We start from the raw sequence: 14179 nt of genomic DNA, 5'->3' as shown, positions 1-14179 counted from the left end.
TCGGACCAAATGCAATCCATGCATACAGGTTATTCGCCATCAAAGACAAACTAATCAAAACTTAACAATCAAAAGTTTTACTGAAACAATACATGAAAAAAGCGGTATATTGATATGGAATTAAAATAAACTACATTCAATAAGGCGGTGATTTAAATATACTCAAATCAACAATGGCGATAATTAAACAAGATTGTTTCTTCTTATTTAAAAGAAAAACAGAACAAAATACCATCACGGCCATGACAATTCTTTTCGTTACCATAGTAGCCGGCATTGCATTGACATCCGCACAGAGTTTGGTTCCATGTGCCGTAACTTCCGCATGAACCTGTACAATTATCCACTGGAAAAAAGACTAATTATTCCACATGGCGCATCTTAAAATGCCTATAGTTTCAATAGTTCATACATACAACTTATTTAAATAAACTCTAATACTTTACAGTCGTCTGATCGTTAACTTTAGACAAGTGATAACGTATGAATACAATGCAAGCTAATACTTGCGACACACCACAAATTGGGCATGGCTGAAAGACACGGAGCCACCATGTTGTGCTTTTAGCTATGTATTCTCTATTCAATAGCGGTTTGAAAAATAATTTATAGACAAATGTATAATGTTTTGAAAGTAAATATCATATAAAACATATTCGTACATGGTAAGGAGTAGGCATAATGTACTCCTAAGTTAGGATGCGAACCTCTCTGGTAGTACTGAAACAAGCCATACAAAGTATATTTCAAAATAGTAAGCCACACAATTGCAATATTTATAATTCACATTGGTAACATTATAAATGATTGTGCATTGAAACAACAGTATAGTCATTAAGGTGTTTTATGGACGGCTTAACAACGACCTTGAAAGCAAAATATATTTAAAAATGTAGTTGTTGTTAGTTTTTGTCGTGGAGGTATTTCTGAGGGGCAAATCAGTCTATTAGAAGTGGTAAATTCTCTATGAATGACATGAACATAAAACTGCAAATGCCCATGAGTATTAACTGTATATGACTTTGTATATATATGTCGCATAGTTCGTCGTGACCTCTTAAAGCTAAACAGAGTCAATTTCTAATTTCTTTACGTTTGATTTCTGCTTATTAAGACAACACACCGTTTTCAAATCGTTTATCAAATTCAAGATAACACGCGAAGCCCGCAACGGGCCCAGCCCGCGAAAGCAAGCAACAATGCCCAGCTATCAAATCTAACCGCAGAATGTCCTTTTTACATAAAATATCTAGTTTTGTTTACTGAAATACGCATAGACATAAAATAATACTATTCCTTATAACATATTTGATTGGTCAAAGCGTTTTACTGACTACTCGTTGATTTTTAATTGGCTTGGTCAAAGAGTTCCATTTCTACTTGTTACTTGCCGATTAGCTGCCCTCTAAAGTATTGTTCCAAAATGACACTCCCCGGGAATGATGTAACCAAATTATTCACGTGTTTACCCATTTATCGGATATTCCTTTCAGACATCCGATTTGACTACTTTTGGTGATAATAATGTATTTTTGTATTGTCTTCATCGTATAGCTCAATGGATGTAAGAGATAATTTAAAAAGATTAGGATTCCCTCGGCAGTACTTTTGACCATTTTATCAACTTAGATACCTTGTTAAATACACTTCACAGAGTAACAGATTCATTTGTCTATAGTATCTTATCTTTTTACCTTTCAAATTGTTGATTTAGCCTACTTTAACAATGCATGTAAAGTTATGTCTTGTTTTTACTTGCGAGAGATCTTAATTTAAGAAGAATAATTTTCAAATCCTATAATTATGTCCAATATATCAGAAAGATTTATTATTAAATTTCCAAACTTGATTTACGTTATTATTGTTTCTAACATTCAAATATTTTCTTTATAGAACCCTTATTGTTATGATATAAGATGAATCATAATTACAACAGTTATTTTTATTTATAAATATTAATGTAAATAAAATTTCAACATTTTCTTACATTATTAAAACATCTATTTAATTTCTGAAATGCATACATGATTTTGTCATATTATTTAAATATCTCTTGATAATTTCTGACATACAAGTAATTAAATTTACTTATAAATTCCTATCACAGTATTAGTATTATATGTAACTAAATTTCTATCATATTATTATATTATATAACATAATATGTATGTTATTTGAATAAACAAATCCGGGACTGTTACGTTACACATAGTATAAAGTAGGCTTGTGATTTCTGAAATTATGTAGGTGTGAGTTAACAAGTCCCTTACACATCGCATTACTATATGTATATCTTTGTTTTGTTATTTTATATATCACTGCACAATATAATTGCTTCCGGACGCTTCTTGTTTCGACAAATATGTGTTCAAATATTAAGGATGTATTTAAATGGTGGGTTTCAAAATTTAGTGAAACTAAAGTGAATATTTTCCAGCCAACTGCACGATGCTTCGGATTTTTTATTATTATTATGTTAATGTTTCAATGTCAATTTTTACCTTTTACCAATTTGTTAAAGAGGGTGGATTATTTTACATAAGAACGTGTACCTTAATGACAACTGGCCGTGATAAAGGACCCTCCGTGTATAGGAATTTCTTGTAGTAGGACCCATACCAGTAGCCCCCTGCATAGTTGAACGGGTTTGTCAAGTGCTCGTATACGATTGTCTTTACAAGCATGTCCTCCAGGGTGTACAACTCTACAACACCCACTTTTAGTTATGAAATATAATTACATGTAGGCTGCACAATCTTTAAATAATACTTTGCTAATTTTAATGTTATGTTGACCTAACAAATATGACAACTATGTGTGCTTGGCGGTTTGTGCAAAAAACAAAACGTAATAAGTCATATGTACAAGTCATTACAAAAATGACCGATGATGGCTAGAACACGGCATTATGAATTATATAAACATATTTCATTTGATAAATAACTTTTCTTACAACGTATAATAGCAAGATAATAAAAAACAATAGACCTAAATTTACAACCTAGGGCATTGTCTGTCGAAGGATAGTAGAAATATACTAAGATGTTGAATGACCCGGCCGGCAAATTATCGACCACCTTTCTCGTGTTTCCTGTAAAGGAAAATTGTGTAAATATTTAATAGTTTCAGTTTATATGATTATCTTTGCCTTATGTTTAAAAATGTAATTCTTATTATGGCATAATGTTTAAACTAAACCTTAAACTTGTAACACGAACATTAATCTATCAAGATGAACAACAAACACAAAGCTCAACCCATTTATGGCAAGCGTCTAGAAAAAAGGCCTTGACAAACAGCGTAGACCCAGATGAGACGCCGCATGATGCATCTAGATGTATTGTATTATTGTCATAAGTATCGAAACTCAATCATATTTCTGAAACAAAAAGTGTGTATTTTTCGAAAAATCAAATGTAAATATACTTTTTAGATTGTTTTCATACAATTACGTTGGTCTAAATACAATTGGAACTGTAATTGATTCGATTAGTTTCAGTAATGTTGAATTATACCAGTATCAAGAAATCGACATTAACATTCAAACTTGATTTCAATACATACAGATTAAAAATAAGCTTACAAAGTATACCACATTGAATAAAGAATTCAGTAGGTAAGCTTACAAAGTATACCACATTGAATAAAAAATTCAGTAGGTAAGCTACTTGATTTATATAGAAAATGAAAAACATAGAATTACATCGAGTAGATTTCTATTACTTTTGCATCTTTCAAACAAAAACTAGGAAGATTTAATACTTATTTATACGCCCATGATCGTAAGTATACAGTGTGCAATATTGGTATGGTTAAATAACAATTTCTATTTCTATGATTTTTCATCTATAAAGAGATCTGATGGTCGAATTCAACAAGCAGCTTTGATCTAATACATTGGACGGCTTCGAAAAAATAGGCCATGAACTTATGTAAGAGGTATTTACAAAGTATTGAAATTTATCGATATGAAAAATATATATAAATTGGTGTTCCTATTCATAATGTATATTGTTTCTTCATGTTACCTCTTGATTGTATATATGCATGTCATTAAACCATTATGCCTAGCGTCTAGAAAAAAGGCCTTGGCAAACAGCGTAGACCCAGATGAGACGCCACATGATGCGGCGTCTCATCTGGGTCTACGCTGTTTGCTTAAAGGAATTTATGTAAGAAAAATATAGAAATGAGTATACTAAACATCACTAATTTTGGAAATAAATGGATCCAATTTAGAAGGATGGGAGAGTCCACTAGGCATAAATGGGTTAATACACGTCCGTCGCACGCAATAAATTCATTTCATATATACTTGTAGTAAAATAATCAGACGATCATAAATATATATTTGTACAACTGGATAACTGTATTTTGGGAAAAAATAGTGCTGAATATGCAAATAAATACGCAAATTAACTATTTGGGGATATGTTTTAAAGCGACTTGAATACACTTAAATATGATTCCTCTACAAGATATCAAACTAGCAGGGTAAGGATGTATCTTCATGCATCTTTTCAACAAACTAAGTTTAAGAAAGATCCTTACTATGTGTTGTATACATAACGGACATTTGTTCTACTACATCAAGCCTCAGAAGACTGTCACATGACATCATTAACCCATTAATGCTCAGTGGACTCTCCCATCCTTATAAATTGGATCAATTTATTTCCAAAATTAGGGGTGTCAAGTATATTTATTTCTATATTTAGAATATTTCATAAAGAAATTCATTTAAGCAAACAGCGCAGACCCAGATGAGACGCCGCATTATGCGGCGTCTCGTCTGGGTCTACGCTGTTTGCAATGTCCTTTTTTCAGGACGCTAGGCATAAATGGGTTAAAGATCTTACGGCGATGTATTTTACTGCATCAACATAGCGCGAATCAAACTATTAACGTGTTTAATACAACAAACGATGCAATTAATACAGCAAATCAGTACTATTATTCTCTACTACTTGTATAATATAACACTAATTATAAACATTAAATAATTAAACCTCTGATAACCGCATCGGAAAAGGCATTTCGAAGCATTTGGGGTTTTAAACGGTTTTGCGGGCTCCCAAAAACTCACACTTACTCCAATTATTAATCACAAAAGAATGCTAGTCTAAAAAGATTTTAAATTTATTTTTGGCGTCAGACGAAAGTGAAAATTGTGGTATACAGGAAATAACCTTCGTAAAAATCTTCGTTACCCTGTCCATAACATTCAGAGAGTCTGAATTTAATTGCTGATCCCTGTAATATGGAAACTGCGCAGTGTCAAAACCTGCGGTCTCTGTTCTTAATTCTATATTTTTTTAAAACCTATAGCGCATATTTAGACGTCTGAACACGTGAGTTGACCCGTTTGCATTTAACGCGTAATTGTTTAAAAAAACATATCACATGATTATTAGTTTCATAACAAACGTATTAGAATGGGTAGAACTACAAACTGGTAACACGCTCGGTAAACACTCCTGTAACAACGTTGCACGTCGTATTAGTTCCACCACACAACCCACATTCGTCTTTTGCCTTCGTACCCGATACGTTATCACAACCGAACATCTGCAAATACAAACACAGCCAACGTTATTTGCCAAGTCTAAGCCCATATCGTGTAAAATTAAAGGTCAAATTTCGAATGACATAACACTTACTTGACAGTAGCCCTGTACGCATCGGCCGTATTGGCCGTATCGTCCAGACCTAAGACCAAGTACAATGTTTTCATAATCGCCGACACTTTGGCATGGTGTCCCATCAGGCAGCAGACCAAACCTCTGGTAATAGTCGTAACCACTGTGCCCGTAATGACTTTTACACCTAACCTCGCATCGACCGTAATCTGTGAGTGTTCAATATATCAATTATTAAATGAATAAGTAAATGAAAGAAAATAACATTTGTTAACTACTTAAAAATGATCCGTTTAGCTATTACTTGTAATTTCATTTGCTTTGTTTTAAATATACTGGCAACTGAAATATAATAGGTCTTATGAGATGCAATAGCTATGTTTACGCAAAACTAAAATATGATCGCCAACATTTACCTGACCACGATATATTGAATATGCTGTCGTTTTGAAAATATGTAAAATTATATTAAAAAAATACAAGACGTATTTAAATGAATATTTCACATTGAAAACTACTTTTGATATTCAACATTCAAGAATAGATATGGTAAAATGTTTTACAAATTGTTCGTTAATGAAAATGGTTGAACTAATTCAACCCACTCACACATCTTATATAAACGGCAATATGTTATAACTTGCAACTATCCTCATTTTGTATTTTAAAATGATAACATTAGTATAGATAGTATGAAGCGGAAACGCAACAAACGCTTTTAACGATTCATATAGAGCGGTTATAAAAATGTGAGGGCAGGAAAAGGGTACAGTTGTAGAATTTGAAAACTCGCAGTCCGCACAGGCTAATAAGGGACGACACTTTCCGCCTTAACTGGATTTTCGCGTAGAAGAGACTTCCTTTAAACGAAAAATGTCATAAAAGCGGAAGTGTCGTCCCTGATTAGCCTGTGCGAACTGCACATGCTTATCTGGAACGACACTTTACGAACATGCATTATGCCCAGTTTTCTCAGAACACGACTAATATAAATATACGGCTTACTCACCATCATACGGATTAAATTGTTCCCCGAAGTCACCATAGATTGAAGCACTTAAGCCGAGTTTTTCGTACACCCTGTTGGCCTTTAACGTTGCGCATGTCTCTGATGCGCGGGCAATTAGCAGTTCACTCTCATCATCCGGGTCGTTATCACACGCCTACAATACATTACAACATTAAAATACGAACGTACACATTCAAAAACAATATCTAGAAAAATATATGTAAATGTCTGGTATTTTCTATTAAGGGCCAGTGATCAGTTACCCATGTAATTCAAGGCCAAGCACAACATCAAATGAATTGATCAAGACTGGGTAATTCACGGTGCCGAACCAATACGGATAATATCGGAAACATTTGAAAGTTTCCGGATAATACCCGAAACGGCACCGGATCATATCAGAAATATATTGACTGTTTTGAGGTAAGTGTGCTCTTTTGTTTCAATATTCTCTTTTTTACGTTAACATTTTTCACCAAACCAAAATTCCACGGAACAACTAAGACATTTATTCAGTAAATTGTATACTCGTGCTCAGTAACAAAAACGTCATTATGCAGTGGGAACCTATATTGTCCAACAGGTTATGCACACAACCTGTGGAAACGAATTAAAATGCAGATATTGGTCCATATTTACAATGGAATTCAAATTTCGGAGCTAGTTGCCTGATGAAAACGGCAGCATAATTATTGTTAAATCATTGCCATGATGAGTGAAGGTGCCAGTATTTTGTGGTTTCCTGTGTTATCCGGTGCCCGTGAAATCAATATGCGATCCTTTTTAAACGCAAATACTCACGTTTTTGAAGATGCCAGTAATTTCCTACAATGTCATTATACATGTAATTCTGAATGATTATAACAACAATGTAAAGTAGTAGTATTATACGTTTTTTCTCTCCAGTTACAAAAAAGCAAGTATTTTAAACTATTTCATGACTTTGAGGTAAGTATGGTTCATTTGTTTTCGTTCGTTTTGATAAAATGTTTTATTTACATAACGAATTTTGAAGTAAACTATTAGCTGAAATACCATAATGTTCCGTGAGCAATAGTATTTGGCATTTTAACGCGGTTTTGTTGCCAATTTCGCTTCCAATACTAGGCGCATCCTGCATTTTACCTTGTTTATTTTCCGATAAGATTCGTTGCCGTTTCGCGTATCCTGAATAGTATAAATGTTTCCAGTATTATAGCGTAATGGTTAGGTACCGTGTAAATGCTTGTTCGTTGTAAGCCAAATGTGGTTCAAACCGTGTGAATATCGCGCCGAAAATGTGCGCGCCTTAACCCATTTATGCCTAGTTGACTCTCCCAACCTTCTAAATTGGATCAATTTATTTCCAAAATTAAGGCTATCTAGTATATTTATTTCTATATTTATAATATTTCTTACAGATATTCCTTAAAGCAAACAGCGCAGACCCTGATGAGACATGCGGCATCTCATCTGGGTCTACGCTGTTTGCCAAGGCCTTTTTTTCTAGACGCTAGGCATACATGGGTTAATATGTATTCATTTGTTATATAAAATAAAAACAGCTGAATTATTTTATAATAGGGAGGTGGTGAATATAAAGATGTAGATTTTTTAAATTAATATAGACAAACTCTTTAACATATAAGGTGTCTAAATCGGATTTCATTTTAAACAAGTATACGAATAGCTGATACTTATTTGGCTGAAAGTTTGTTTAATTTGGTTAATAATTATATATACAATATATAACATATGTTTGAAAAAATAGTCTGACGGTACTTACCTGGGTATTACATAAAACTGACTCATATTCATTTCCCTCGCAGGATGCACTGTTCTTTGGTCTACAATATTGTAACTTTATGACACACTTGAAACTGATCACCCAAGTCAAATAAATCGTTTACATAATTTACGAACATGTCGAATCAAATAAGGAAATATAAGATGTTTTTATTTAACTTTGTCTTTAATGATGCATGCATATAAATAACAATTAAACGACCAGCAATATTTATGGTATTTGGAAGCAGTTACAATTCATACATCATATGAATACTCATACGGTATCTATTTTAGGCATTGGAATACACTATTAGTAGGTGTAATTGTATCTTGTCTGCATACTAGTCAACACAAAATAGTGTCATTATTCTGTGCATCATACTTGGGATTGTTGCACGTCCTTCTCCGATAAATAATTCCCGTCCCACACGTGCGACTGCATGTCGTGTTAGGTCCCCAGTCAGACCATCCACCCGGAACCACTTCGAATAAGGAGAGGTCAAGGCCGGTATTGTTCCAATATATGCATTGAGATACCCCACCAAGCAGCTTAGAGGAGCATACCTTAATGGCCATGAAATGGATTGTGTCAATAATTAGGTGTTTATATATATAGATATATATATATATATATATATATATATATATATATATATATATATATATATATATATATATATATATATATGCAGTTTACCCACCGTTAATTAAAAAATACTGAATTCTGGTTTCATATTTAAAAAAATATATTTATGCCGTCGGGCAGTATTTTTTCTTTTTACTTTGTTTTCCCAACTTGGACGGTTTTATAGAGAAAACTAGTTATGTGCAGACTATATAAGTGTGTTTAACGAACAGTAGAACCGACAAATGTGCTCAGGTTTTCATGCAGATAAAATATAATAACAGACGAACTTCAAAATAGTATCGCTAAGCAGCAAAGTACACGTTTAATACTTCATTTTACACAAGTGCCTATCCGGAATAGTTTAACTTATGTAAATCGGCGTTGTAATTAATGGTTATGTAAGTTTCGTTAAAAATAAACAACAGCATTGTACAAATTATTGGCTACCTAGATCTTCGCAACTCATATTGAACAGTCAAAAAATAACTTATACAAATGTATGTTTTTCTGTTCATTATTGCTTAGGTAATCTGAACCAATTAAAACATGATCGTGAGTCGAACAGCAATGGAACATCAGGCAAAAAGCATATTCTTATTATGCGTAATATAATATGTTTTATTCGTACCAAAACAAGCGCATACATGCTCGGTGATGTAATTCCAAGAATGCATGTCTACTTTTAACACATCCTTTGACACCATATTTTCTTAAAATAAAGGCATTTACAACGAACGCTTTAAAACCATCGGTTGGAGAGGTTATTTTACAGGCACAACGATAAACAAATCTTAACAAGTCGTACAACACAACCACATGGACGTTTACATAGACACATTCAGTTTACTTACAATTATTTATTCGTTATTTAATGAATTTCTTCGGTGAACAATTCTACTATACGCATAGTTCATGGTTTGTTTTTATTAAAACAGACGCACTATATTTTTAGATAAAAGATCTTTAGATGGAAATGTCTTATCCTAACCATTATATGAGCCGTGGGCTTAACCCTTTTATGCCTAGTGGACTCTCCCATCCTTCTAAATTGGATCAATTTATTTTTAAAATTAGGGATGTCTAGTATATTAATTTCTATTTTTAGAATATTTCTTACAGAAACTCCTTTAAGCAAACAGCGCAGACCCAGATGAGACGCCGCATTATGCGGCGTTTCATCTGGGTCTACGCTGTTTGCAATGTCCTTTTTTTCAGGACGCTAGGCATAAATGCATGTGCGTAAAGTGTCATCCCAGATTAGCTCGTGCCGTCCGCACAGGCTTATCAGGGACGACACTTTTCGCTTTTATGGTATTTTAAGTTTCAAGGAAGTCCTTCCTTACCGAAAATCAAGTTTAGGCGGAAAGTGTCGTCCCTGATTAGTCTGTGCGGACTGCACAATCTAATCTGGGATGAAACTTTACGCACATGCATTAAGCCCAGTTTTCTCAGAACAAGGCACATATGCATATTTTATTTCACTGCAAGAACACGTGGGAGCACGTGACTCCCAGCTATTTCGGAAGTCAGATAAAACATATACAATTATTTTTAAAAAATTCGACAATTATAATTAGAAATATAATATCGATCACATTGCATATCATATGTGTGTTCAATTGTTCATGTACTTAATAAAACATGAAACGAGGTATAAGCACATTATGCACAGATAATACAGATCCCAAGCAACCTAATGCTCAACCAAAGAAGTGCAGCATTGAATGTTATGTAAGTGAAGGCTATTTAAAATAGTTGTTTTCTTCTGCCTCTGATCATGACATCATAATAATTAATTTTGAGAAACATGCTCAATTTAAGAATGATGGTCGACTACTTTATTTTACTTAATTCTAACTGTTGCGAATTTTAACCTCGAACAGTTTTTTTTATATACACAAAACAATGTTAAAATATATTTTCAGGTCGATTTGCATGTAACTGTCGCATTAAATCCTAGTCAAAACTCTTTTAAATAGGTACTCCGAAAACATTCGCTTTTCATATGAAAATAAAAGATAAATCTCTTACCATCTCCGGACCACAGTAGCTACCGTCGGCGGGGGTAGGGTAGTTGAACATGATACTGTAGTCTGTCGAATTGACATTCATATTGATACACGAATACAAGCTACAAGAACTCTGTAACGAAATACAAAATGTTAAATATTTATTAATTGAGCTTAATATGCTGACCAAATAATAAACAATGTTTACGCGGATAGTACGTTACACGTATGTCACATACTAGTATTAATTTGATGCTTGCATTATTCATTACGAAAGTCATTGTTTCAATCAACACTGCCGACGAAATCCCGACGCAATAAAATTGAGCGCTAAATAATGTTCATGTATTATTCATCATCGTTGATGTATCAAACAAAACAATAAGATCCGTTGAAGCCTGTCAATAAAAAACACATCTTACTAAAGTTGTGTGTGCATTTTTCCTGAGTGGAAATTTCCTGAATCTGTATCCGGGGCCGCGCTTAAATTCGCAAATCTCGTCGTTAGTGTAAATCATCCCTTCAAAACCAATGCAGGAAAGAGACGTATTAAATATTGGTTGTAATCAATAAATGTTCAATATATTGGTAGCCCATATGGTTTATACAGTGAACACTGAATTGAATTGTCATACAATGATAGCAGTAAACATGCCCATATCCTATTCAAATGTAGTAAAGATTCTTAGAATCAGACAGTTATGCTCTATTGTTCTATTAATTAATTCACATATTATCAAAATATTTTTACAAATAAATATAATAACTGGTCAATATAATCGGTAAATGTTGAAAACGCATGCTAAGCGTACACATGGCTAAGATACATAAATGCTCAAACCAAAATAAGTTACGCATACCCATTGAATAGAACGGGATATAATGTATATATAATCTAACCTGGCCATTTCACAGACAGTTCCATGGCGAGAGCTGATGAAACATCCGTTGTAGTAAGACAGCCAGCCTGAGCAGTATTCCTGAATAGTACAATAAATATTTACACTTTTATCAAGTAAATATAGGATATGGCACGAGTTGTCATATCATTGGCGTCGCACTGGAGTGCGGCGACTATTATGCATTTTTTTCGCTTATGGAAGGAGAAGTTATTTTACGGATCAATGCATATATTTTTGTTTTAAGAATATTTTGCATAGTGGTGATGTTTTGTGTAAATTAGTGTAAATAAGTACTGCATTTGTGCCTATTACATTTATTACAACATTTATTGCCAATAATGCAAAGCTAATTGTTTTAATTAATCACTGATCCACAACTGATCACAGGGGAAAGATCACAGGGACTGGGCAAAGACGCGAAACTTTCTGGTTTTGTATAAAAACAAATGATGTTTTGTATAAAAACAAAACATAATCAAAATATATTTTTTTTTGTTTTTTCTAATTTGCTTATTTAGTGGAGAATCAATGTAGTACGATATTTTACGACCTATCGCGCAATCAAGTTTATTGGAAGGCGTAGTGGTACGAAAACGTACAATGTATTAGTTTATTAATAGACATATAATAACGATCGATATACACAACTTCACCAAATAGCAGTACATAATTGAATGTCAGCCGGAATATCTCAGTTAGGAGAGCGTTAGTCTGAAGTAGTTTACGCAACAGTCATCTAAAGGCCCCCGGTTCAATCCCGGGTTTCGGCACGATCGGAACATTTCGGCGGCTGACAATTTTTTTCAGTCAGGTTAATAAATATAATAAAGCTTTATTTTATGTAGACATTTTAAGATCCATTTAAATATAATTGGACATTTTTATTAAAATTAATGGATGCAACGTGGTGACTACGTTAATTTCTTACATCACTTAAATATCTCATAAAAATACACGTGTTTTTGTATTAACAAATAAATGCAAACAACACATCTATTATCCATGTTTTTTATGGTTGTCTATCATAGGCCTTAAGTACTTTCCCCTACCACATATAGAGCGCGAAGCGCGACATGTATTACTGATTGTAACAACGAGTTGCGATAAAGAAAGCAGCCGCTTATCAAGGAGGAGCTGTGTCCCAGCAACCCGTTTCCCTAGAGTCAAGCACTTCTCGGAGGTTTTTTTTTTAAGAACCACATATAGAGCGCGTAGCGCGACACGTATTACTATCCAGGTGGTATGGGCCCTTTAGCATTATCCGACCATTACGCCCATAATTATCTTCCTTAGAATTTGAGAAATTGTGAAATCCTTATTCGAAGTCCAAAATTTTCATCCGATTGTTCCCAAACTTGCACAGGTTTTTTTTTATCAATGAGGACCCAACCCAAACTCTATATGAGCAATATCGGACCATAAGTCCAGAATTATGTCTCTTCGAATTTAAAGATAAAAGTGAAAAACTGCTTGGTTAGGTGATTTTGTCAACATTTTTCATCAGATTCTTTCCAGACTTACAGTGTCTTCATATCAATGAGCATTTTTACCTCATTTAAAATGAGAAACATCGGGACAATAAGTCCAGATTTTTTTCTATCAAATTTGACAAAATTAACAATTTTGTATAGTTACAGCGGTAAAATAACTAGTAATGTTTAGGTCATTTATTCAGGTCAAACACCTACGCCAATAACGCACACGTTTCCATTGAATAACCTTTAATTTGAGACAAAAATTCGTATTCAATGCAATAGTTACAACAACATGTACACACTCACAACGATTATAACTCGATTCGGCCTGATCTAATGCAAAGGATCCGGGTGATGCTTAAACATTTCGAATGTAATCTTAAATTTTTTTCTTTTAAGGGAAGACGAAAGGTTCTGTGCGAAAATAAAAACCTACTGCACAAGTGAATGCATACTGTCGACGCTACAAGTGCTCCAACCGGAAGTCTTGCTACCCATGATGCCATCGTTGGGAGAAGGGCACCCCATATCAGCGTCGTGATTCATGTTCATACTGCAATAAGAAGAACACGCTTTTAAAATCGAGCATCGATCTGTCACCGACACTGAATTAAACTCCACTAACCACTTCGGTACACACTTAGAACGTAAAATCAGCTTTTTTTTGTAAAGATAATTTCGAAACAAGGAAGTCCCTGTATCCGTCATTGAATTAAGATAATTAGCACAACAGGCCCGTAGAACCAATTC

The 14179-nt window shown here is 33.7% G+C and overlaps 1 protein-coding gene across 1 annotated transcript in view; it reads right to left on the bottom strand.

The window, feature by feature from the left end:
- LOC127845031 (A disintegrin and metalloproteinase with thrombospondin motifs 16-like) overlaps window positions 1-13977 on the bottom strand; it is a 39506-nt gene extending 25529 nt beyond the window's left edge. Inside the window, exons 1-13 of the mRNA XM_052375653.1 lie at window positions 13866-13977; window positions 11953-12032; window positions 11475-11572; window positions 11075-11185; window positions 8798-8979; window positions 8414-8474; window positions 6649-6802; window positions 5661-5848; window positions 5454-5568; window positions 3002-3091; window positions 2553-2704; window positions 663-720; window positions 263-346 (exon numbers count right to left, since the gene is read on the bottom strand). Of these exons, the coding sequence (XP_052231613.1) occupies window positions 263-346; window positions 663-720; window positions 2553-2704; window positions 3002-3091; window positions 5454-5568; window positions 5661-5848; window positions 6649-6802; window positions 8414-8474; window positions 8798-8979; window positions 11075-11185; window positions 11475-11572; window positions 11953-12032; window positions 13866-13975 (1483 nt within the window). The 5' untranslated portion in view covers window positions 13976-13977. The remainder of the gene's footprint in view (window positions 1-262; window positions 347-662; window positions 721-2552; window positions 2705-3001; window positions 3092-5453; window positions 5569-5660; window positions 5849-6648; window positions 6803-8413; window positions 8475-8797; window positions 8980-11074; window positions 11186-11474; window positions 11573-11952; window positions 12033-13865) is intronic.
- Between the last annotated feature and the right edge of the window lie 202 nt (window positions 13978-14179).

This window comes from Dreissena polymorpha, chromosome 9, assembly GCF_020536995.1.
Source record: "Dreissena polymorpha isolate Duluth1 chromosome 9, UMN_Dpol_1.0, whole genome shotgun sequence".
NCBI lineage: Eukaryota > Metazoa > Mollusca > Bivalvia > Myida > Dreissenidae > Dreissena > Dreissena polymorpha.
The sequence above is the reverse complement of the archived record's forward strand: the minus strand, read 5'-3'. Positions and strand labels throughout refer to the sequence as shown.